This window comes from Jaculus jaculus, chromosome 5 (assembly GCF_020740685.1).
Source record: "Jaculus jaculus isolate mJacJac1 chromosome 5, mJacJac1.mat.Y.cur, whole genome shotgun sequence".
Classification (NCBI taxonomy): domain Eukaryota; kingdom Metazoa; phylum Chordata; class Mammalia; order Rodentia; family Dipodidae; genus Jaculus; species Jaculus jaculus.
In genome coordinates, this window is record NC_059106.1 from 71,707,448 (window position 1) to 71,733,919 (window position 26,472).

Consider the following 26,472-nt stretch of genomic DNA (forward strand, 5'->3'; position numbering starts at 1 on the left):
ATTTACAGCTAATAGTTGTGAGAAATGAGCAGAAGCATTGACACTGGTCACTAAAGACAGAAGACACTAGCACAGTCCCAAGAGCAGAGAAAATAAACGACACTCAATGAGGGAAGAGGACATCCATCTTGCTGCCACATAGAGCTCAGCCTGCCTTCCCTGGTGAAGGATCCAGAAGACTCGAGCTTATGGTGAGAATTCAAGGCTCAGCAGCAAGGGGGAAGTGTCCAAAATATGACACGCATGTGATGCCGGGGATGAGCGCCACTACACGTGAACAGGGAAAAGGCACAGGAGACACTTGGGTCACTTGCCTAGGGCCACTGATTCCACCCAAACCCCTACGGCCCCAGCCTGGCTCAGACACTGACAAAGCTCTTACACAGTAACAAACATAAGAACAGCCTGATGATTGTGTGTGAGTTTTTATATAACAAAAACAAATTACACTTAGGAAACGTGCCCTCAAATCTTAATCCTATTTGTAATTCACCTCCAAATTACCTGGATTATTACCAAAACAACATTCCTAGGTAGGCACCAAGCTTAAAAATTAGAAGTGTCCTTTCTAGTATATGTTTTAGAAACATGTATTGCTCTTTTGTCATGGGACGCGATCTCCTATGATGCTTTTCCTCCCACATGGGTTCTCCGGTGGGCACTAAAATGGGAGCTATTGTTGAAGTCTTTGCCACATTCTGTGCACTTGTAGGGCTTCTCCCCAGTGTGAATTCTCTGGTGAATAATAAGACTAGAGCTCTGGTTAAAGCGTTTCCCACACTCTCTGCACTTATACGGCTTTTCTCCAGTATGAATCCTCTGGTGAGTGATGAGGTTAGAACGGTCACGGAAAAATTTTCCACACTCGAGACATTTGTAGGGCTTCTCTCCTGTGTGTACTCTCTGGTGCGTGATGAGCTTGGAACGCTCACTGAAGCTTTTCCCACAGTCCACACACATATATGGCTTCTCTCCAGTGTGGGTTCGCTGGTGGTTAGCCAGGGTGGAGCTCTTACTGAAGCTTTTCCCACACTCAGCACACTCATAGGGTTTCTCGCCTGTATGAATCCTTTGGTGACTAATGAGGGCAGAGCTCTTGGAGAAGCACCGTCCACATTCAGAGCACTGGTACAGTTTCTCCCCCGAGTCAGTGCTTTGGGGTTCTAGAGAGCACAAGCTGTGAGGCTGTTCAGATGTCTCCTCTACAGAATGCCTCCAAGGAGCACTGAAAGGTGGGCTTTGGCCAACACTCTCCCCAGGATCACTATACCTGTCAGGATTTCCTCCAAAGTGGATCTTCTGATGTTTCAGTAGGTTCGAGCTCTGGTTGAAGCTTTTCCAACACACCCCACAGTGATAGGGCTTTTCTCCTGGGTGGATTCTCTGGTGCGTGATGAGGTTAGACTGGTCACTAAAGCTTTTCCCACATTCAAGACATTTGTAGGGCTTGTCTCCAGTGTGGATTCTCTGGTGGGTAGTGAGGTTGGAGCGGTCACTAAAGCTTTTCCCACAGTCAAGGCATGTGTAGGGCTTCTCCCCATTGTGGGTTCGCTGGTGGGCAATGAAGTGGGAACTCCGACTGAAGCTTTTCACATATGCGTCACATTGGTAGGCCTTCTCTGGAAGATACAAACCTTGATGGTCAATGAGTTTTTCTAAGTCCTCCTCAGAGGAACATTCTTCCCATGGTTTCTGTGGAGTATTTCTCCACTCCTCTTCATTTTCATTTTCACTGCTTTCCTCCAAGTCATGAGGCTGGCAAACACCTCTTGTAGTAGATTTTGATAAGGCTCCAGGCACATTCTTCAAAATGCCTCGTTCTGAACTGTGATCCTCATCCTCAGGCTTCAACTCAAAACCTGAAAGAATAGCCAGAAACATCATTTTGTTCGTTCATTAGTTAGCACTTAATTTAGGTATCTGTCGCATGCATTTTGTGAATTTGGCTAACACAGATTTTTACCTAACCTCTCTGTTAATGTGACTAACATTAAAACTAGCAGATTTTGGTGCATATATGAGTTTCTAAACCTGCAAAGCTACAGAATGCAGTCTGGGACATAGAACCCCACCAGGGGAACCATGAGGTCAGCTCAAGTAGTTGGGCCAGTCAGTCTCCCAGGCCAATTCTCCTAACGTCTGTATTCAATTATAAACAACTCTTATGTCTTCCCATCTTCTTAAGTAGACCCTGTCATACAAGACCACATCAGCCACATAGTTACCCAGATACAACCCAGTAAAAGCTAGAAAATACAGAACTAAACAAGAGATGATTAGCACAAAACACAAATCCTTTTCCCACTCAGTCTCAATCTCATTCTCACTTTTATCTCAGAGCCAAAGAAAATGCATCTAGCCCCCCTCTTCTTACATGGCTACAGATTCCATGAACATCCAGTGACTGCACACTGACCTGTCTCTGGAGTTTGGGGAGACGGGGCTGGATGTTTCCTGGCATCTTCATCTGTCCTCTCACCCCAGGCCTCCTGGTCATCAACCTCAGTAGTGCTCTGCCCAGATCCAGGAAAACCTGTGGCCTCCCTGACAGTCTCCATGGCCCTGACTATGGTCCGAGCCCTCATCAGTGAGTCCAGCTCCTCATAAAAGGGGCAGGTTCCTGGTGGGTGGCTGCTCTTGGCTTTCCTATAGCTTCGAAGGAGGTTTTTAAACCGGTAGCGACACTGTTCCAGTGTCCGCAAGAAACCCAGTGCACACAGCCGCTCTGCGATGGCCCGGTATACCTGGCTGTTCTGGTGACAGGTACGAAGCTTTTCAGAAAATGGGGACTCACTGAGAATTGCCAGGAAGGCCTTGGTCTCCTCAAAGCTCCAGTGAACACCTGCTGTCAGAAGTGGAAAGTTCAGAGGTGTGAGATTTAACTAGGTCACTAAGGACTGGGGTCCCGAACACAGACCCCTCAGAAACTGGTCAGGTACCCAGAAATACAAATTTTCTTCTCAGAGATGTACTAGGCAAGTCAGCCAGAGTGTCCCATCCAACCCCTTCAAAGAGATAGTCCTGTTGAAGGGGGATACTTAGGTGACCATATTTTATCAATTATATCAGTGACCCGTGTCCTTGGCCCCAGATAACTGTTACTGGAATCCATAAGGCTCTCCCTATATCTATCCAATATATAATATCATATGTAAAAATATATAATACATAATATAGGACATCTATCTCTCTTATGCATTTTCCCTTTAATAAAACATGGAATCTAGCCAGGCATGGTGGCACATGCCTTTAATCTCTGCACTGGGGAGACAGAGGTAGAAGGATTGCTGTGAGTTTGAGGCTGGCCAGAGACTACATAGTGAATTCCAGGTCAGCCTGGGCTAGACTGACACCCTACCTTGAAAAATAAAAACAAAACTTGCAATCTGAAAATCACCAAACATTGAGACATAAATGGGTTTCAAATCACCAAGCAACAGAATCCAACTGAAGATGCCCTGTCCTCTCCTGTGAGAGAAGGGAGAGGAGGCAGGTCTCAGTTCCTCTACAAGGAGGTGATGTAGCCCAGGGAGGCAGCACGCAGACAGAAACCACATGAAAATGTCCGGCAGGAGTCCCAGGTTCTGCTGCTTCATTGCCTGGACTCCAGTGCCTCCACCTTGACAGTGAAGGCATTTGCCACACAAGGACTCTTCAGTCTATACTACCTCACCTTCCTCCATATGTGGTATTTTATTCACTGTCTTTTTTTTTTTTATCTAAATTGGCTAACCTGTGGAGTCCCAGGCCGGCGTGCTCCACAAACCTATGGAAATTAAAAGTCCACTCATGCGCTACCTCTGATCGCCCTCATATTGCCAGTAGCATGCCTGGAGATCCTCACTCTGTCCTTAAGGTCCTGTCAGGCTTTGAAAGTATTTGCTTCCATAACTAAGACAGGGAATCTGAGGATTATCCAAGGAATTTGGACTGGCTGTGCTCTGAGCTCAGGGAGTGGCAGCCTGGCTGCAGGAGGATTGGAAACCACATCCACGTAAACCCCATGTTCTTACCAACACGGCTCTGGAGCAGAGGTGGGCTTCCTGCAATCCTGGGCCCCTGAATAGGCTCATCAGTGGCCAGGCCAGAACTGTCACCATCTTCCGCTGCTTCCTCAGGCTCCCAGCACCCTTCTTCTTGCTCATCCATCTCAGCATCACTGTCAGCCAGCCTGGGGAAAGCCATGGCCTCTCCTGGGCCACTGGTGGCTCGCATGGCTGTCCGAGCGCTCACCAGAGCCTCCAGCTCCTCGTAGAAGGGGCAGGTCCCTGGGGGGCGGCTGCTCTTGGCTTTCCGGTAGTTCCGTAGGAGGTTTTTGACCCTGTAGCGACACTGCTCCAGTGTTCGCAGGAAGCCCCGTGCCCTCAGCCTCTCCGCAATAGCCCGGTAAACCTGGCGGTTCTGGTGACAAGTCCGGAGCTTTTCAGAAAAAGGAGACTCACTTAAAATGGCTAGGAATGTTTTGGTCTCTTCATAGCCCCAGTGAACCCCTGACACCTTCATGTCCTCCACATCCAATTGGCATTGATCTTCCCAGGCCCTGGCGTCCTTCCAGGCCAATGCTTGTGTTGATTTCGTTTGCTCACAGTCCAGGCTAAAATCTGCAATGTTCCCTTTCCCAAAATTTATAAGGCTCAGATCCAAAAATGCTGGTCCTTGCTCCTGCTGCGAGGTGACAGCTGGCTTTGAAACTGAAATGCCTAAACAGAAGGAAGAGAGGTGGCAGAGTAGAAATGAGCTGTGGGACAGTGTTTGTGCAAGCTGTGACCCTGATACTTATATCCTCTCCCTGAGAACGGTGACGAGAGATCCCCAAACTCACCTCGTTTTTACTTCAGGAGCACATTGCCAGAAACTGTAAGTGCCTGTTGGCCCTTTTAGTCATATTAGTTACTAAAATTGATCCATAGAGAGACGCATGACCTAAATCAACCAATGTGACTGAATTCTAGTGTTGGAGGAAAGATTTTGTGTGCGCCTATGTATGTGTGTGTGTGTGTCTGCCTGAATCTGCCTGCCTGGAACCTTGTGACCTCCATTGCCACTAGCATCTCATGGACTATAAGTTAAAACCAGCTTTAATATGAAGGAAATCCTAAGGATGGAAGAGAGAGGGAAAACCCACAGTCCTGAGGACACTGCCAAGCTAGTATGCACTGACTGGAGCACTTCCTCCTCTGGTCGTCCTGATTCTTCTCAAACTGCTAGCTATATTGGGAGGACTACTGTCCCAACAGTCCCCAACGAAACAGAATGCCTTTAATTGGCTGCAAGGAGAAGGTCTTCCTCCCTCTAAACTTGCAGAGCCTGCAGAGCTACGACTCTTAAGGGAATAGTAAACCCTTCTTTGGGAACTGAGGATACCAGCAACAGGCCACCCAGCGCCCTGGAGAAGGGCACATTTTACATACCCAGGCACAAGCTGCTCCCACAGTCATTTCTTGGGGGGTCCTTGTAAAACTCCTTCTCAGCATGTCTACCAGGACTCGAGGCTTCCTGCAACACACACAAGAAAAGGATCTTATATATCACTTACCCTTGAAGAGCACATGGAAACCCTATCGGGCCCCAGGACAGATCAGGAGACCATAGAGCCGCATTCATAGTTCACGGACCACAGCAGTAGTCCCAAGAACAGGCTGACACCTGTGCTCTGTGCACCTATGCTGCGGGGAGGCCACAATAGGAGTGATGACAGGAAAAAGAAAAAAAACAACAGCTTACTTGAGTCTCAGCGGTCACCTCCCAGTCTGCAATGTTCTCCATCTTTGGGACAACAGGAACTCGGTGAGTGAGGACAGCTAAAGGAAAGAAAAAAGATTCTGAGGGCTGGAAAAGTGGCTTAGCAGTTAAGACACTTGCCTGCCAACCCAAAGGACCCTGGCTCTAATCCCCAGGACCCACATAAGCCAGATGCACAAGGTAGCACGTGTGTTTGGAATTTGTTTGCAGGGCCTGGAGGCCCTGGCGTGCCCATTCTCCTTCTATCTGTCCCTTTGCTTCCCCCACCCCCGCCTCAAATAAATAAAGAGATCACTCATTTAGAAAAGAAGGAAGGGAAGGAGGGAGGGAGGGAAGAGAGGAGGAAGAACCTCTGAAACCCAAACTCCAGCTCCTGAAAGCACCTCCTCCCGAGATCTAACTCTCCCAAAGTCATGCCAGGACCAAACTACGGCTGTCCCCATGGCTGGCCCAGATTGCCCCTTTTACGTCCCTTCTAGAGCACGAAGCTCTTATGCTGCCTTGAGTGACGTGTCATGTCAGATACGGCTCCGCTCTCCAGGATCACTACCATCCTACTCCCAGCCCGTGTGTGGGGGCACTGCGCCACCGCGGCTCCGCTCTTATGGTGCTTTCCCACCTGACCTCTCAGTGTGGCTGTCCATCAGACTGCCCCTCGCCTTTAACCTGAGTAGCCTTCCCCCCACCCCACAGCCTTCTTCCATAAAGGCTTCATTCCCACGGGTGTCCATATTCTTGGTAACTCACCACTCTCTTTCAGGGGCCATGGTGCCATCTTGGTGCTCAGATGCTTGCGAAGGTCAGGGCACTTATTCTTCATCCACTCTTTCTGGGACTGTCCCTCAGGCCAGTGACCCGCCAGCTGCAGCTGGAAGCGCTGAGATTCCTGCACTGCTTTTAAGGACCTGTTGGCTTCTGCACACAATTCCAGTTCCTATACACACACAGTGGAAATTTCCAGTCATCAATTCAGCAAGGCCTACTTTAGTAGGGCAGGGAACATTATTTTGAGTATGACTGTAGCCCAGAAGTTGATGAGTTCTTTTCATATCCAAGACAGGTTTCAGCTATGACAAGGAAAGCTATGGAACTGACTTTTAGTAAACAGATCAGCATTTAACACTGGACACTATACAAGTGTTTCAACAAGGTGGTCACTGTCCAAAACAGCTGTGATTCCTAGAGATAAACTATGTAAGATCTTGGGCCATTAAAAAATAATGTAAGTGCTGGAGAGATGGCTTAGTTGTTAAGGTGCTTCCCTGTAAAGACTAAGGACCCAGGTTCGATTCCCCAGGACCCACATAAAGCCAGATGCACAAGGTGGTGCATATGTCCTGGGTTCATTTGCAGTGGCTAGAGGCCCTGACACACCCATTCTCTCTACCTCTGTGTGTGTGTGTGTGTGTGTGTCTAATAAATAAATAACATAAAATATTTTTTAAAGTAAAATAATTTAAGCCAAGTGTGGTGGCTCACACCTTTTATCCCAGCACTCAAGAAGCTGAGGTAGCTGGGCATGGTGACACATGCCTCAGGAGGCTGAGGTAGGAGGATCGCTGTGAGTTTGAGGTCACCCTGAGACTACAGAGTGAATTCCAGGTCAGCCTGGGCTACAGTGAGACCCTACCTTGAAAAAAAAAAAAAAAAAGAGGCTGAGGTAGATGAAACCTTGTGAGTTCCAGGCCAGCCTGGGCTAGAGTGAGACCCTACCTCAGAAACAACAACAATAATAATAATGTATCAGCATGAAAACAGGCTGTATGCCTCTTAAATACTTGTACTGTACTAGATGTGACCACATTCAGTAGCAGTCATGACCCAGCATCTCCAATCATCACCATCCCTAAGCAAAGACTCCGATACCATGAATGGTAATTGTCGATATGGGCACAAAGCAGATTCAAGAGATAATGAGGAAGCAAAGAAGTCAGTAGCAGCAATTCTGTGATGTTAGCGCAGCAAGTGAGGCGCTTAGAAGCTGCCACTCCGTCTCAGTAAGGTATAAGCTGAACAAATGGAAAAATCAGCAACTTTTTCAATCAACAGAAAGGCGAGTCACCGCACATACAGCTTTCCTCAAAGGGAAGAAACGACAGGCACAAGTCACCAGGAGCAGGGACCTCTGCTGGAACCAGTGCCAGGGTAGGAAAAACTAAACCGTAGTTGACAAATAGCCGAAGGCACAGTGAGGACAGCTCTGAGAAAGCTCTGGGAGTCCGTCCAGGCATGAGGGAGAAGGACACGCACATTTACAGTTTGACTTCCAAGAGTTTTCCTCACAGTAAGCATCACCGTGAATCCCTTCCTGCTTCTGTGGAGGTCAGGGGCAAAGAACCATATCGAAATCTGCCAGGTGCTCAGTGAACAAGGTCTGTCTGCATAAGAAGCTATTTAACCACAGCATAGCCAAACTTACATAAAGGAGACTCGAAGCTCATCATAGTGCTGAGAAGTGAGAGTGGGGCTAGAGAGATGGCTTGGTGGTTAAGGCACTTGCTTGTGAAGCCTAAGGTCCCAGGTTTAATTCTCCAGAACCCACATAAACTAGATGCACAAGGTGGTGCATGTGTCTGGAGTTTTTGCACTGGCTGGAGGCCTTGGCATGCCCATTCTCCTGTCTGTCTGTCTCTCTGTAATAATAAGTAAAATAATATATTTTAGAAAGAAGTGACAATGGAGTGTTCAGTACTAAATAAGACATCTCTATCACACCCTCCAAGGCTCAGGGACCATTGCAGAAGAGATGGTGGAAAGAATGTAAGAGCGAGAAGAAAGGGAGGAGTACTTAGCAATTATGTTTTTCAGACACAGCGGGACTGTGGTGGGGTTCGAGACCTCACAGTGGCTGACGCTGCCTACACAAGACCTGCGTAACAGGAGGGGGGGAAATGACAACATCGAAACAGAAGAGGGACTAGCTGGAAAGTGGAGGGAGAATAGGGGATAGAGACAAGGAGGGGGGTCGAGGGAGAAGATTACGTCGTGTATATGAATGGCTGTTAATAAGTTTTCATGAGACTGACGCACTGCCTACTATGTTAAGAGGGCAACAAGAAGTTTTTAAACAATAAACTGACAGACCTGTAGGAAGCAAAGATTAACTCACAACTACAGTCAGAGACTTTAGCAAGGTTTGTAGTAACAGACAGAACTAGGAGGCAGAAAATGACTGACAAAAGTTGAACTACACAGTATTATGAAAAGACTTAGACATGACAACCCCATGGACATTAACATGATAGTGAAGGAAGATTATGAACAACTCTCTACCCACAAAAAACTCATCTTGTTTTGCCCTTTTTTTGAGTCAGGGTCTCACTCTATAACCCAAGTTGGCCTCAAGCATTTTGTGGCCGTTCTCCTGCCTCAGCTTTCCAAGCACTGGAATTACAGGCATGAGCCACACCATGCTCAGTTCTGCCCACATATTTTATAACCTAAATGAAAAGTACTAATTCCATCAAAATCACAATCTGCTAAAACTCACAAGAAACAGACCATCTCAATAGGCCTATGTCTTTTATTTTAAAAGTTAAATCAATAATTAATAATCATACAAAACAAAAAGTAGCATGGCTTCACCAGTGAGTTCGACCAGACATTCAAGGAAGAGATCACACCACTTCCCTATAGTCTCTTCCAGAAGACAAGAACAGAGGAACCATTCCCCTCCTTGTTCTGCGAGGCCAGCATTCACCCACCACCAAAGCAGACGCAGGCATTATAGGAAAGGAAACTGGAGGTCAATACAGATGTAGAAAATAAAAATCCTCAACAAAATGTTAGCAAAGCAAACCCAACAATGTATAAAAGTATTTATTCATTCCTTCTCTTATTTTGTTCATTCATTCATTTATTTGTATGTGGGCATACATGTGTGGGTGTAGGTGTGCCAGGGCTTCTTGCCACTGCAAACAAACACCAGATGCTTGCACTACTTTTTGTATCTGGCTAACATGGGTGGCTGGGAAAATGAATCTGGGCCAGCAGGTTTTACAAGCTGAGTCATCTTCCTAGCCCCATGAACTTTTTATGCACAGGCAAGTGGGATTTACTCCATGCATGCAAGTCTGCTCCAATGTCTAAAAAACAATTATTGTAATCTATCACATTAATAAGAAGAAAAATCACATATTCATATCAACAGATACAAAAAACATTTATGGTAAAATTTTCAGCAAGGGCTATAGAGGTGGCTTAGGGGTTATTAAGGCATTTGCCTGTGAAGCCTAAGAACCCAGGTTCAATTCCCCAGTACCCACATAAGGCAGATGCACATGAAGGCACATACATCTGAAGTTCATTTGCAGTGGCTAGAGGCCCTGGTATGCTTGCTCTCTCCTCCCTCCATCTTTATGACTCTCTCAAAAATAAACAAATAGGGATGGAGAGATGGCTTAGCTGCTAAAGCACTTGCCTGTGAAGCCTAAGAACTCAGTTTGAACCTCCAGGTCCCATGTAAGCACAGTGACACAAGCGCACAATATCACATATACACACAAGGGGGCGCACGTGTCTGGAGTTAGTTTGCATCTGCTGAAGGCCCTGGAACACCCATTCTCTCTCTCTCTCTCTCTCTCTCTCTCTCTCTCTCTCTCTCTCTCTCTGTCTTTCTCTCTCTCTCTTAAATAAAAAAAATAAATAAACTTGACAAGGGTATGTACAAAACAAAACAAAAAAAATTATAGGGCTGGAGAGATGGCTTAGACAGTGAAGGCACTTGCCTACAAAGCCTAGGACCATGTTTGACTCTCCAGATCCTATCTAAGCCAGATGCACAAAAGTGAGGCAAGTGCAAGGTTGCACATGCCCACTAAGTGGCGCAAGCATCTGGAGTTTGACGGCAATGGTTGAGGCCCTAGATTGTCAATTCTCTTTCTCTCTCCCTCTTTCTCTCTTTCTGTCAAATAAATAAAAATTAAAAGTAACTCTTGCTAACTTCTTCTTTAATGGTGAGAAATTCAAAGCTTTTCCACTAAGTCAGGAACAAGTCACGGATGTACCCTCTCACTATTCTTTTTTTGACATGATACTAGAGTCCCAAGTAATGAAATAGGATATGAAAAAGAAACAAAAATGAGCAGGTTAAAAAGAAGAATCTCCAAATGACACATTAATCTATAGAGAAGTACAGTAAGCATGGACAAAAGAAGAAAGGCTTGAGTATACCTTTAACTACACACACACACACACACACACACACACACACACACACAATCTATAGGGGGAAAATGTATTAAACTGATTAAAGATATAAAGAAGAACTAAATAAGTGGAGATATCTTCCAAGTTTGTGAGTAGGAAAACTCAGTATTATCAAGGTAGCACTTCCCAATTTGAGCTACAGATTCATTGCTGTCCCAATCAAAATCCCAGCATGTTATTTTGGGAATACTGACAAACTGTTTCTAAAGTGTATATGGAAATCAAAAGACCCAGAATAGCCAACACACCACTGAAGGAGAAGAACCAAGCCCAGGGACTGATGCCACCTGCCTTAAATACTTTATAGCCACTGTGGTTGACAATGTCATATTGGAAAAACCATTCAGATCAATTTAAAAAACTGAGAGGGCTGGAGAGATGGCTTAGCCGGTAAGCGCTTTCCTGTGAAGCCAAAGGACCCCAGTACATGGTTTTATTCCCCAACCCACATTAGCCAAATACACAAGGGGGCACATGCATCTGGAGTTCATTTACAGTGGCTGGAGGCCCTGGAGCGCCCATTCTCTCTCTCTCTCTCTCTCTCTCTCTTTCTCTCTCTCTCTCTCTCTCTCTCTCTCTCTCTCTCTCTCTCTGCCTCTTTCTCTCTGTCTGTCACTCTCAAATAAATAAATAAAAAATAAACAACAACAACAAAAGAATAAAAAGAATGAGAAAGGTGGATGAGTGCCCAGAAAGAGACCCAAATAAATACAGTCAACTGAACTTTGCTTGTTTAAGGTAGGGTCACACTGTAGCCCAGGCTGACTTGGAATTCACTATGTATTTTCAGGGTGGCTTCGAACTCACGACAATCCTCCTACCTCCCCATCCCAAATGCTGGGATTAAAAGTGTGCACCATCACATGCAGCTTGTTTATTTGTTTCCACTGAACTCTGACAAAGGAACAAAGGTAACATACGGAAGCAAGGGTTATATTTTAACAAATGGTGTTAGCAGTGGACATCCACACACACAAGCAGAAATGATCTAGATGTAGTTTGCATTCTTCACAAAAATTAACTCGAAGTGAATTAGAGAGCTAGTATAAAATTAAAAACTATAAAGCTCCTTAGAAATAATGAGAGGGGTGGGGATATAACTCAGTTGGTGAGGTACTTGCCTTACAAGCATGAGGACCTGAGTTCATTCCCCAGAGCCCACATCAAATACGCCGGGCATGGTACGTGTGCCTGTCCTCCTGGGCTGCAGAGACAGCGGCAGGTGGACCGCTGGGGCTCACTGGCCAGACAGTCTACTTGGCGAGTTCCAGGCCAGTGAAAACCCGTCTCAAAAAAAGACAGACAGCACCTGAGAAACCAAACCTGAAATGGCCGCTCTTCTCTACACACACATATGCACAGACACGAGTAGTATTAATAACTAATAATAAGGCTGGAGAGATGGCTTAGTGGTTAAGGCACTTGCCTGCAAAGCCCAAGGACCAAGGTTTGATTCTCCAAGACCCATGTAAGCCAAATGCACAAGGTGGCCTTGCATCTGGAGTTCATTTTTAATGGCCGAAGGCCCTGGCATGCCCATATTCATTTTTTCTCTCTCTCTTGCAAATAAATAAAAATAAAATATTAATAAAAAATTTAAAAATAAGTTATAATAACAGCATTAAGTATGATGACGTGTCAGATACTCCAAAGATATGATCCATGAAAGAGATAACTGCTAGGCTACATTTCATCACAATTTAAAATTTACGCTCTAAGCCAGGCATGGTAGCACACGCCTTGAATCCCAGCACTCAGGAGGCAGAGGTAGGAGGATGGCCGTGAGTGTGAGGCAGCCCTGAGACTGAATTCCAGGTCAGCCTGGGCCACAGTGAGACTCTACCTTAAAGAAAAAAAAAAACAAACTTGTGCTCTATGAAAGAATATCAAGAGGAAGATATGGTATGCCAGAAAAAAGAAAATATTTGCAAAAGATGCCTCTCATAAAGTCTAGAACAGATGAACAATTCTTAAAACTCAACAAGAAAAAAACAACCCAATTAACAAATGGGCAAAAGACCCAAACCTCACCACAGCAGATTTACGGAGGTCAAGTCAGCAAGGGAAAAGGTGTTCAGTATCACAAAGAAACTGCACATTAGCAGATGGGAAGATGCCTCAGTGGCTAAAGGTGCTTGCCTTTAAATCCCCCAGCACCCATGTAAAGCCTGACGGGCATTCATTTACAGTGGTGGTCCCATACACACACACACACACAAATAAATAAATAAATTTTTAGAAAGAAACTGCAATTTAAAAATCAGAAAGTGCTTCACAATAGTCAGAATGCCTGACATCCAAAACACAACAGAAAAAGCCCAGATAGCTACCCAGCAATGGGAGCTCTCGTTCACTGCTAGTTGAAAACACAAAACAGTACAAGCCACTTTGAAAGATAGTTTGGCTATGTCTTGTAAACTAGACATATTTCTACCATAAGATCCAGCAATGTGATTCTTAGTGTTTATGCAAATGGACTGGAAATTTATGTTCACACAAAAATTTACAAGTAAAGGGCTGGAGAGATGGCTTAGCAGTTAAGGCACTTGCCTGAAAAGCCAAAGGACCCACATAAGCCAGATACACAAGGTGGTGCCTCCAGTTTGATTGGAGGGGCTGGAGGCCTTGGCACACTCATTCTCTTTCATTCCCTCTCTCTCTTTCTCTGCTTTTCTCTCCCTTTCTCTCTCAAATAAATAAAAAATTCACATGTAGACATTTAGAGTGTCTTTGTAATACTTTATTGGAGAGAGAGAAAGAGGCAGAAAGAGAATGGGCACACCAGGGCTCCAGCCACTGCAAACAAACTCCAGACGCATGCACCACCTTGTGCATTTGGCTTATGTGGGTCCCTGGGAATCGAACCTGGTTCCTTTGGCTTTGTAGGCAAGTGCTTTAACCACTATGACATCTCTCCAGCCCCTAGAGTATCTTTACACATAGCTGCCAAAGCTTAGATGCAACCAACATGTCCTTCAGTAAATGACTGGATGAACTGTGGTATGTCCAGACAACAGATTATTCTTCAATGCAAGAAAGAAATGAACTAACAAACCAAACGGAGCTGTAAGTGTGCATAACTAAATAAAAGAAGATAATCTAAAAAGGTTACAAACCGTGAGGCTCCACCAAGTGGCATTTGGAAAAAAGTAAGCCTCAAGAGATGGTAGAAAGACCCAGGGTTAGGGAAGAGGAGGATATGGTAGGTAGAACACAGGATTTTTAGGACAGGGAAACTGCACTAAACACTATACATGTATGACACCACAATGATGGCTACATGTCATTACATATGTGTCAAAACCCACAGAACACACAACACCCACAGTGAATCCTATGTCAGCTAAGCACTGGGTGATGACGAGGTAGCAGTACAGGTTCATGGATAGAAATAAATGCACTGCTGGTGGGGGATGTTGACGGCGGTGGAGGATGAAGAGGGACCAGGGGAGCACATGAGAGACTCGGTACCTTCCGCTCAATTCTGCCACAAACCTGAAACTACTCCAAAAACTACAGTCTGGGTTTTTGCTTGTGTGCATACGATGTGGGAAGTGTGCGTGTGTGATGTGTGCATGTTTATGCCTAAGGTGCCCCAGGCTCTCACTTGTAGGAGGTGCTCACCGGCGGTGGGCATGTCAGGTCCTCCTCCATCATTCCTCCTCCCACTCTCGTTGGAGCTGGAGTCTCTTACAGATACCGGAGCGTGCTGCTTTTTGTAAGCCTGAACTATTTCCTGGTCGATCTGCTGCTTTGTGGGACTGGGATTACAGGTCCACTCGCAGCTGTTTATGTGGGCTCTGGGGATTTGAACCCCAGTGGTTTCAGGTCCTCGTGCTTGTGCAGAAAGTGTGCTCTCTCGAGCTCCTGGTAATTGTTATTTAAAATACTTGTACACCTGAAGAAGAGTGGAATTCTACAAGATGGTGATGATAAATAAATTAGATATAAAAGCTGAAAGATGCTTTGAGGAAAATATATTAGGGGCCGTTTATCCCTAAAAGAAGGCCCAAAACAGTTTTCAGATGGTGGTTCACCTTGAGAGACATAATAAATGTCATTCCTTTATCAAGACTTAGAAAAATATTATCTACAAAGAGAAGAACAAAGTTACATACCTTGCAGCATGAGGTCATAAGTGACAACAGACTTGAAAAGAACTCCTTTGTTCTGTACCCATCTGTGAGCACTCAGGAACAGATAGAGAAGTTGAAAAAGGAAAGCCACAGGGGGGGAAATGCACAGAGAAGATTCCATTGCCTTAAGTTTTTCCTCAGGTGTGGAAGTAGTTCAACCTTTGGTCAGCTCACAGGGGCATAGTATGAGAACCTCTGGTCTAGTCCCAACCTTATTTGACAGATGAAGAATCAAAAAGTCCTCAATTTAAGTCAGTTCTTATCTCTGGGTCTCAAGTTCTTTACCCTCCATCTCTGAGGTACTAACTAAGACTTCCACTTGCTTCTTCTGTGCCACTTAAGACAACTACTTGGGTTTCCTTGAAAAGAAATAATATGGGAGGGTGGGGAAATGGCTCAGCATGAAAGAACACTTGCTGTTCAAGCATGAAGATCTGAGTTTGATTCCCAACACCCACACAAAAATCCAGGTATGGGGCTGGACAGAGGGCGTAGTGGTTAAGGCCCTAACCTTGGGACCATGTTCTACTCTCCAGATGCCACCTTTGCTAGACGCACAAGGGTGAGGCAAGTGCAAGTCCCATATGCTCGCTAGGTGGCGCAAGCATCTGGAGTTGGATTTCAGTAATTGAGGCCCTGGCACATCAATTCTCTCTCTCTCTCTTGCACACTCTCTCTAGCTCTCTTAAAAAAAAAAAATCCTTGGGCTGGAGAGATGGCTTAGCAGTTAAGCGCTTGCCTGTGAAGCCTAAGGACCCCGGTTCGAGGCTCAGTTCCCCAGGTCCCACATTAGCCAGATGCACAAGGGGGCACACGCGTCTGGAGTTCGTTTGCAGAGGATAGAAGCCCTGGCACGCCCATTCTCTCTCTCTCCCCCTCTATCTGTCTTTCTCTCTGTGTCTGTCACTCTCAAATAAATAAATAAAATTTAAAAAAAAAATCCAGGTATGACCACATGTGCCTGTGACTCAAGTGCTGAGGAGGGGCTGCGGAGGGCAGACACAGGAGGGTCACTAGGGCTCCCTACTCAGCCAGCCTAATCAAAAACAGTAAGTGCCAGTTTCAGTGAGGGACTGCCTCAGAGAAATAAAGCAGAGGAACAACAGAGGAAGACACCCAGCATCCTCTGGCCTCTTACATGTGTGCATAGGCACAAACATCTACACACACACATGTGCATCTACTGCATATAAAAATACAAACACAGGGATTGAGGAGATGGCTCAACAATTGAAGGCCCTTGTTTGCAAAGCCTGCCAGCCCAGATCCAATTCCCCAGCCACCCACATAACACCAGATGGGCATTCATTTGCAGCAACAAGAGATCCTGGCACACCCATACACAGGCACATACACACACACACACACATAAATATTTTTAAATATACATATATACATACCACACAAATACCAAGTAATAATAATAATAATAAGGGCCTGAGGTATATTTAAAAAGGCATATTCTCTCACACCCAGTTCTCTAGCTCCAAACAGTATTCTTTCTGTATCTTTACCTTGCCCCAATCTCACATCTGTGTAGAGCTTCACTGTTTAAATGGGCAGAAAACCACTGCATTTGCAACGCGCATTTGCAAGTATCTCACTTCCTTCAACAAATGCGACGAAGTATGATGTCACAAGGATTTCTGATTCTCATAAGCAGGGTTATATTGAGATGGAAGTTCTGGAAGGCCGGTCCTGCCTGAAGCTACCGGACCTGCTTCACAGACCAGCATCAAGCCTGATTCAAACTCTGGCTTATGGCAAAATTATTCATTATATCATAGTCCTTCAGAGTTGCTTATGAATTGCTTATAATTATTAAATCCATAAGACCACTTCCCCCTTCTCAGCTCTACCATTTCACTGTACACAGTGAACAGTGGCTGGCCACCTGTTAACCCAGTTGAAAAACGGCGACGGTGAGAGCACACGGCTTGTTGGGCAGCTGCAGTGGTTAAGGGCGGGGTGCATAGGAGAGCCCGGAACAATGGCTGACACACCGCGAATGATCACAAGCGTCGGGGAATGCCTACTTCATTTCAGCCTCGCACTCAGAGGTCGTTTTTATCCCTGTGGTTTGTAAATGAGACATCTGTCATAAAAGAAAAGAGCAGTGACCTTGGGACCTAAGGATCAGGGAGGGTTCGTGCTCTGGTTCACTCGACCATGATGAACCCTCTGAGTTTTGTAGCCCTAATCTATAAAATAGGTACAATAATACTATTTCCAATCTACTTTCATATGGCTACAAACATCCAAAGAAATCAAATATGTATAAAAATTGTGTTGAATATAAAATGTAATACAGATGGATTATACTGCAATAGTGATTTATTAGGCACGCAAACTCTATGGTTAGACTACCCAAGTTCAAATCCTTGCTCTACAATCCAGTAGCTAGTGACCTTGAGCAAATTATCTATCTTTTCTTTGCTGCTGTTTCCTTATTGGTAAAATTAGGGTAACAGGAGCTATCTCATTAAATTTTTCAGTAAATGTCAGTTGCTTGATAATTATTATTGTTATGATCAGGAGCAATTATTAGCTTAATCCCAGTCCTGCTACCTTAAAGGCCAACTAGCTTCTTAGAGAACAGACTTAGCCTCACCTGCAGTCCAGCAGCTTGAGCCTCTCGGTGCCAATCCTCCACCAGGGCCACAGCCTCTTCCCCGCTCTCAGGATGGTGCGCCTGCACCCAGGAGCGCACCTCCCGGGGTAAGATGGTCAGGAACTGCTCCAGCACCAGGAGCTCCAGGATCTGCTCTTTGAGGCGGATCTCAGGCCTCAGCCAGCCACAGCACAGAGCCCAAAGCTGGCTGAAAGCCTCATGGGGTCCCCCTGCATCCCTGTACTGGAACTGCCTGAAGCGCCGGCGGGACACCTCAGGGCCAGGGACAGGGTTGCAGTCCTTCCCCTGGGGTTGGGATTCTGATCCCAATGAGTCCTTCTCCAGTTTCACAATCAGGAAGTCTTCGGGCTCTGGTGGGAGTGAGGCCTGAACTTCGGATTCCAGGGCCACAGCCATCATCTGGCTCTGGTGCCTCTCTTCAGCTGGGGTGTCCTCATCCAATGGCTTCTGCATCAATGACTGGTCCTTCAAGGGGCACCTTCAAAAGAGGTGGCTACAAGGCTGTGGAGACAGAAAGAAAAGAGGACCCAGTGAGCAAGAGAACTCCAGGAGAGCCACTGTCCTCACTTCGCCCATACCTCTGCAAGGCATGGGGACCCAAAGAGGTGCTCCTTTTCCAAAGGCAGAAAGTAAGACTATGATCTGGGGTCAAAGCCAGCCCACCTTGGAAGGGCAGCACAAGGATAAATACACACACACACACCCTAAAGCCCTAGGCCTCCATGCTCTTGCCCTTGTGTGACCTTCCTCCCTTCTATACATGTCTGAAGGCTAACTTTCTCTCAGTATGCATTCCGAAGGCCTCCCCTCCATAACGCATTCCTTCTGACTTTAAGTCCTCCTGCTCCCCTAAGGATACCTCCTTGCAAAATCCCCGTGTTGCTCCATACTCCTCCCTGATCGTCCCACACATCTGACCTTCACCATCTCTACACTGAAGACTCTCAAAACAGCAGCCCAGGACTGCAGACCTCAAGACTCCAACATTCCCACTCGACTCCCCCTTAGGCACCTCAAACTTAATAGGTCAAAACTGAATGCACAGAGGGTGCATGCATACAATCCCAGCACTCAGGAGGCTGAACAGGAAGATCACAAGTTCAAGACCAGCTGGAGCTACAACTTCAAAACTATGTCTCAGAAAGCCAAGCCACATCCCACCATGACTGACGCTGCTCTCACATATCATAACCCACAACCCCAGAGGGAACACCAGCAAGCCCACTAAGGAGGGCCCAGTGGAATGGAGGCAGGGAGGAGGGAAATGACGGTACCAACACATGATGTGCCCAATCAGTTTCTACTTAATAAGAAAAGAATCCTGAATTCATCATTTTCTCCTGCAAGCCCACCCATCTTTTGCCCTCCTGTGCACTACATGCCACCCTCCTCCTCCCAGACATCCCACATCCAATTCATCACCCAGCTGTGTCCACCTGGCATTTGCACTCCCAGTGCCACCATGTCTGCCCACAGAATCATCTCATGCCCAACACGTGTCCTGCACCTCACAACCCTCCTTCCATGTCCCTCACCCAACCTCCACAGAACAGCCAGTCCAGGTCAAAATGTGATCACTGCTGAACATCCTGGAGCAGTCTCCTCTTCCCTGAGGAAAATACAAACCTTGCCAAGTCTCCAACCTCATCTTTCCCATGCTCCTGCCTCAGACGGCTCCAGCCCCCCCAACTTGCAGCTCCTCTATCAGGCTGCTCTCGGAGCCCTTGCCAGAGCAACGTCTCCTTTGTGAACAGCCTCTTGTCCTTCTCCATCTAGTGAGGGCTCCAACGGCACATTTTAACCCTAAGGTCTTTCTGTTCCCCTGAAACAGGATTTGTTCTCAGCCCCAAACTGTTTTCTCTTACAACCTCGATCATCCTTGATCGGAATTATTTTACCCACCAGATCACAAGCTTCCAGGGGGGTCTGCTGCAGTGCTCGGCACACTGAGGAAACACTCAACAAAGAGTGAAGTCATAAGTCATTATCTCATGATGACAGTGTCATGAAGCAGGAGTTACAATGCGTCCTTTCTCTACACCCTAGACAAAAGAATAACTGATTCCCTGCTCCTGCCAGAGCAGATCCTTTCTCCCCTTGATTTCCATCTCTCCAGTTCCATGACCCCATTTTCTACATTGTCTGAGAGGAACTTATGCACATGTATGTCCAAAGAGATTATAGCCTCCCTAATGACAACTGTGCTAGGTTCTCTGGAAAAAAACAAAATGAGCTTTTGGTGACAAGTTTGGATTATGTAAAACATACCCAATCAAAGGGGGCTGTGAGCTGCATCCAGCTTGGAATTACACACCAGAACCTCAGTGGAGGGTAGATGGCATGTCGTATTTTAGGTCATTTGATTAGACTACAAGAAAATAAGGTAGAAGTGACAAAGACTAAAAGCTTGCCCTAAAGACCTCCATCTATTTAGAAAGAGGCTGGGAGTACGACACCTGGCTGCCAAGCGACGTCCTGCTCATCCTTCTGCTACAAGCTCTCAGAAGAACTTTCTGGCTCACCCTTGGCATGCTCTCCAAAAACTGCCTCCCTGTTTTGTTTCTAACAAGGCTGGTAAACCTCTGAGACACATATTCTATACTTTTAAAAGTCACCTGTTCCTACATCTGGCAGCTCCATTAGGCTGCATCCCCAGGACCAGCATGGTGATACATGCCAGGAATCTCAGCTCCGAGGAGGTGAAGACAAGAGGATCCTGGGAGCCCACTGGCCAGACAGTCGAGCCTAACTGATGAGCTTCAGGCCAATGACAGGTGGATAGCACTCCCAAGGTTGACCCTGTATATGTACATTGCCTGGAGGGCTCAGTGTGACTATGAACCGGAGCCCTTAGCTCTGCACCCATGCATGTATACATATGAACATACAAACACACACATGCATTCTACACAAAAAATTGTAAAAATTCAAAGCCTATTGGGTTACAGAAGGTCCATAATTTACATTGAAGGACTACCTTTCATGTTTTTTAAACCACAGCCTTTCAGATACACTAGTGCACACACATTTCTGTCACTGTCTCACACAAAGGTTAAGCTGCCAGTTATCCAGAGTACTCATTGTGTACGATACTGGGAGCTAGAGAGCCAATGACGGCCCAGGCAGGCAGCCCCTGCTGCCTTCGTGAAAACTACAGTCCAGCGGCAGACACAAAGTCAGCAAGCCAGACGTCTGTGCTCTCACATAAGCAGGACACTGTAGCCCAGCAGTCCCAGCATCTTTGACATCTTTTGCAGGGAAAGTTCTAAAAGTCGCAAAGGTTAGTTTTAAACAGAAGTCAGAAGACCCCAGGGACCATAATCAACCATTAACATATGGGCTGCAGCCGACTGTATATAGAGAGAGGGCCACACAGTCAACCAGCAGCTGAACAAGGTCATTCCTTAGTCCCGAGACTAGCAAAAATATCCAGGCCTGCAAGAGTAGCCATCTATGGAGTGCTGGGTGCAGAGCTAAGGGCTCCGGTTCATAGTCATACTGAGCCATCCAGGCAAGCAAGTGGAAGGTCATTAGTGCTAAAAAGCACGCCACTGACCTGTAACATCTACAACATACAAAGACCTGAGAGAGAGCGTGATTTAAATTGAGCACCAGTTCCACTCGTGTCTGTTCCTCCAAGGTGGGCATGTGGCTATGATCCCCAAGACTGTGCTTATCCTCCAGTTAGACTCAGTCCCCTGTAGTCTTCCTGGCCACGGAGTGAGAATGGAGTATCTTTTCTGCACGATAGTCCCCACCAGACGCCAATTCTTCCACCTAATATTCACACCAGAGAATGCAGCTGTTGTAGATGAGCTTATGGGAAAGCCAAGCTCCTAGCCAAAGAATTTCCAAGCTGTGATTTTTGGCTGTACATCATTTTCACCTTTTGTGCTGAGGTCACAATGCAATTAGCTGAGAAGACATGACCACACTCTATCCTCAACTGCAGAGGGAAACTTTGAGATTCTGCAAAAAATCACAGCTAGCAGGTGGCAGAGTCACGACCCAGACCCAACTCCGTGTTCTCCCTCCACTTGTCTTAATCACATAGCATACCCTCGTGCCTGCTAGTCACTGAAGGTCTTGAGAAAATGGTATGGAAGGACAGACATTAAGGAAGAGTCAGACCATGTGACTCTACTCCTTCCACTTACCCACTGTGGCTGTGGGTGGGTCCGGTGGCCCATGCAGTGGCCTGTCCCGGCTGCAGCCTACAGCTAAACCCTACTCAGCAGTTGCTCTAAGATCTCTAATTAGTATAATGAGAATAGGACAAGGAAGGGCAGGGACATCAGCATCGGTGCAAAGGAGTACAGAACTGAGATGGGTGGACTATAACAAACTACAAGGTCCTGGGGACACAGGCCCAGTATGTTCCTAGATCTCCCAGCTTTTCCAAGAGAAGCTAGAACTCTGGAGGGTTAAATGTTGGAAACCAACTCACAACTGTTTCCACAACATGGATATTAAATATGGTACGATGGCAGGCTTCAATCAGCATGAGCTACGACTTTGTCACTGTTTGGCTAAATGATCACAGAGTCCTCTTCTAACACCCACCAAGACTTAGAAAAGTCAAAGATTCCCCCAAACAAAAGAGGGAGTCGTGGGCACAGTCATTAAACACAGAGAAGCAGAGCAGTATCTTGGCTCCTGGGGCACTGAATAGGAATGGGCCATTAGAACAGGGAAAGAGGGCTGGAAAGATGGCTTAGTGGTTAAGGTGCTTGCCTGTGAAGCTTAAGGACCCACGTTTGATTCCCCAGGACCCACAAAAGCCAGATGCACAAGGCAGCAACATGCATCTGGAGTTCAATTGCAGTAGCTGGAGGCCCTGGCACGCCCATTGCATTGGCCTTCCTCCCCTCTCCCCGCCCCCATATCTCAAATAAATAATTAAAAAAAAAAAACAGGGAAAGAAAAAAGCCAAGACTGGTAATGGCTCCAAACAAACAAACAAACAAAAAAAGAAGGGAGCTTCCAAAGACTGTCAGGACCACTTGGCAATGGCCTTGGCTATGGCTTAAAGAAGGCTGACCTCACATTTAAGGACTTCAACTAGAGAGAGTAATTAGGTTTCATTTAGAACCCCAACTTCAATCTACTGGAAGTGGCTACCCAGAGCAGCGTTTGAGGAACCACTCATGAATTATGCTGAAACCAGTTAACCATGCCTGCCAGAGACTTGAAAAGGGGAAGGAACAACACACCATTCCAGGTACTGGCCACCACTGACACTGAATCAGCCTCAACGTCTAGTAGGTGGTCCTGACAGACAGCGCTCACGCCCTTGTCAAGCTAGTCTAACCAAGCTCGCCCTGGTGGTCTATTCACACCAAGCCTTTACTGATTTGCATGCTCTCTACCAGGCGTTTACTGGGCTGGATGAGGGGGAAATGAAGATAACTCACTTTCTGTCCTGATGATGCCCAGTCTAGTGAAAGGGGCAAGTCACAGCTAATTATATTAATTATCTGGGAGCTGGAGAGTTAGAGGTGACCATGTGTAAACAGTTGAATTGGTTCCTAGAAGTGTGGTTCTCTTGACAGAGAACAGGGAATGGGAGAAGCAGAAAGAACAGGACAGGGGCTGAAGAGATGGCTCCACGGTTCAGGTACTTGCCTGTAAAACCTAATAACCCAGGACTGACTCCCCAGAACCCACGTAAAGCCAGACACATGTATCTAGAGTTCATTTGCAGTGGCTAGAGGCCCTGGCATGCCCATTCATATTCATTCATATTCTTTCTCTCTCTCTCTCTTTCTCTCCCCTTGTAAATAAATAACTACGATATTTTAAAAACAGGATGTATAATAGCGGAACAGCCAGGAAATGGAAAATGCCTTGACAGCCTCGAACTGTAGGGTGCACGAAGATTAGGCTGCAAAGAGAGTTTTTAACAAAGGGTCTAGAATCCCAGGCTAAGATGCATAGATTTCATTCAGTACGTAATGCACGCCAATGATGGATAAAATGTAATAACCTGACTTGTGGGTTACATATATGACACTGACTACACTGTGTTTGTGTTGGGGAAGTGAACGGGGTGGACCGTTCTGCAAGAAGAGGGCTGATTCAAGACATGCCAAGGAAACAGAAAGACCTGAGGATGTGGATGTGGGGGAACTCTGGGAGGAATCTGTGGGTAAAGCAAGAAGGTCGGTGGGTGGGAGGGTGAGTAGTGATGCCACTCATGTCCATCAGAAATAAGGAAAACTGGGCAGAACACAATAGGCAGTCCCACCCAAGGGGTCTAGAGTTAACGATCACCAGGGAGGATACGAACTTAGATCCGTTGGGTCCAGGTGGAAAGGTAGAAAATGAAACACTATTCTTAAGGTCGGGCTTTCAGCCCAGGCCCTCTTTTCATCTTCCTTTCTCGCCAGAGCCCTAGAACCTTCTCTCCATCCTTCTGTGCCCTCAGACCCTAAGGACAGTGACTCGCCCACCTCCAGCACCCATCCCTGGTCTCTCACCTACAGACCCTTCTGCAAGCCATAGTCTAACTCTCTGATCATCCCCACCCCTCCGGGACGCTTTCCATCTCCGAACTCTGCATGCCCTGACCGCCCTTCACCATCCATACCCCTCTGCTGTTCCCTTTCATCTTCTCCGCACACCCCCCTGCACCACCCCCCACCCCGTCGTAACACCACCTTCCTCAGCCTCCAGCCCAGCGCCTGAGTCTCGGCTGCCCCCGCCCCGCCACCCGGACTCACCCACCGAGACACCCCCTGCACCACGGGGCGGAAGTGCTCCCGAGCTCGCGCGGGGGATGCTGGGACGCGGAGTCCAAGCCCCCGCCACCCGGACGCTGGAGACTCGGGACCACAACTCCCAAAAGGCATCGCGCGAGCGGCTGCTGCATCAGCCAATAAGTGGACTCTGACCTCAGCAAATCAGAGCAGGCTTAACGCCCGGGGCGGGGCCTGATACGATCCTGACCTTTTCCATTGGTTCAAGTGGTGATGGCAACGCGGGACTAGAGAGAAGCGGGGGAGCTTACTGAAGGAGAGAGAGGGATCCTGGGTAGACGTGAGAGATCAAAGCAGAAATAGTAAGAAATAAGGTGGGCAAACTGGACAGTTATTATGTTGAGTTTCTAGCTCGTAACTAGATGAGTTCGGTACCTCCCTTCTTCACAGTGACCAGCAAGCATCCTTGTCTTTGGTTTATGTGAGGCTACGATGAGACAATATACCTAAAACTTATTAGCTCGGAGTCTAGTACCTAGATACAGTGACTGTTAGCCATTATTATGTAAATCAGCTCCTTGGCATTTCGTGGGTGTTGGAAGAATGTTATCGCTAGTGCACAGTAATCTTAATACAATATGTTCTTGCTTTATACCATTGTGAACACTTTGGAGTGTGAACAATCTAATATGAAACTAAGATGTGGGGTTTTGTAGTCAAACTCTGATCCAAATCCCAACACCAAACCCAAATCCCAATCCTGCGACTTCCTAGCTGTGTGGCCTTGAACAAATTACCTCATTGTTTTTGTCTCTGGGTTTTTTGTTTGTTTGTTTGATTTTCATCTGTAAAATGCAGACAATAAAACAACCTGCATAACAAGGTGTTGTGAAGATTAAATGAAATTATGTAAGTAAACCACGTTCTCTGAAATCAAGCTGCTTGTGTCTGAAACTCCTTACCTTCCAATATAGAATACACGCCTGGTCAGTCACTAGGGAAACCTTGGGCATATTACCAAACTTCTTATTTAAAAAAATCTTATTTACTTATTTGCAAGTGGAGAGAGAGAATGGGTGCACCAGGGCCTCTTGTGGCTGCAAACAAACTCTAGATGCATGTGCCATTTTGTGCACCTGGCTTTACGTGGGTCCTGGGGAATGAAACCCCAGGTTGTTAGGCTTTGCAGGCATGCACCTTAGCTGCTGAGCCATTTTTCCAGCCCCCAATTTACTAAATTTCTTAATGCCTCAATTTCTTCATCTATCAACTAGGAATGATAATAACAAGATCTTTCTGTGAGGATTGTTGAGAAGAATAAGTGGAGCTTGGCACATGCCCAGGACAGAGAAAGTGTTAAGAACCATTGAATATTATTTTCCTTAGTGGCTGTGAGATTTTAGGTAAATTGACAGTATTTAGCACTTGGGATGGGGGGCTCACTGCATGTTATGTTAAATTTAAGAGAATTCTACATCTTAGACTTAATAACCCACTTCAAATTCCTCCCCTGTAAACCATGTTCTGACATATTTATTGATACATTATGTGAGTTTACTTTGCCAACCATCAATAGTCTTCCTTGGTCAAGTCCCATAACAGCCCTATGAGGTTCGTGTTGTTCCCCCCAATTTACAAAGGGGCTGAGGCTTGGGCAGATGAAGCAACCTGCTTCAAGTGACATAGACAGTAAGTGTCTGGTAGTTTGAAGGTAAAGTATCCCCATAGCATCACGTGTTTGTGACTTGACCCCAAGCTGGTGGCATTGGGAGGTGGGGTCTTGCTGCGGGAGAGGACCTGCAGCCAGCAACATCTTGCCAATGCTCGTTCAGCTCGCTTTCGCTGCTTTCTGCCGGGTACTATGGCAAGACGTGATGCTCAGCCTCTGCTCACCCCACCATCTCTTCCCTGCCATGATAAAGCTTCCTCTCAAGATTGCAAACCAAAATCAACCCTTTTCTCCCATCAGCTACCCTTTTCTTAAAAAAATAACTATTTATTTGAGCCAGGCATGATGACACATGCCTTTAATCCTAGCACTCAGGAGGCATAGGTA

At 46.3% G+C, this 26,472-nt stretch overlaps 1 protein-coding gene across 7 annotated transcripts; it reads right to left on the reverse strand.

The window, feature by feature from the left end:
- Positions 1-455: 455 nt before the first annotated feature.
- Positions 456-24,485, reverse strand: Zscan20 (zinc finger and SCAN domain containing 20). 7 transcript variants are annotated; one of them, XM_045151229.1, is made up of 9 exons: positions 23,133-23,188; positions 19,621-19,675; positions 17,698-18,219; positions 6,490-6,676; positions 5,725-5,801; positions 5,412-5,496; positions 4,014-4,700; positions 2,417-2,845; positions 456-1,859 (listed from the first exon to the last, which is right to left on the reverse strand). In XM_045151229.1, the coding sequence occupies exons 3-9, from the start codon at positions 18,169-18,171 to the stop codon at positions 622-624; spliced, it is 3,177 nt and encodes a 1,058-aa protein (XP_045007164.1). In that variant the 5' UTR covers positions 18,172-18,219; positions 19,621-19,675; positions 23,133-23,188; the 3' UTR covers positions 456-621. The 7 variants fall into 7 exon arrangements, with proteins under 7 accessions (XP_045007164.1, XP_045007163.1, XP_045007166.1 ...); XM_045151228.1 differs by lacking the exons at positions 19,621-19,675; positions 23,133-23,188 and adding an exon at positions 24,445-24,485; XM_045151231.1 differs by lacking the exons at positions 19,621-19,675; positions 23,133-23,188 and adding an exon at positions 24,441-24,479 and having other exon boundaries at positions 2,417-2,842.
- Between the last annotated feature and the right edge of the window lie 1,987 nt (positions 24,486-26,472).

What these genes read in the sequence shown, in the direction of transcription:
- Zscan20 (XM_045151228.1), bottom strand. Translation starts at nt 18,171, where the DNA reads ATGCAGAAGCCATTGGATGAGGACACCCCAGCTGAAGAGAGGCACCAG. An exon ending in TCTGCTCCAGAGCCGTGTTG is followed by an intron (nt 2,846 to 4,013) that starts GTAAGAACATGG and finishes CACTTCTGACAG; the next exon opens with CAGGTGTTCACTGGAGCTTT. An exon ending in TCCCCAAACTCCAGAGACAG is followed by an intron (nt 1,860 to 2,416) that starts GTCAGTGTGCAG and finishes CTATTCTTTCAG; the next exon opens with GTTTTGAGTTGAAGCCTGAG.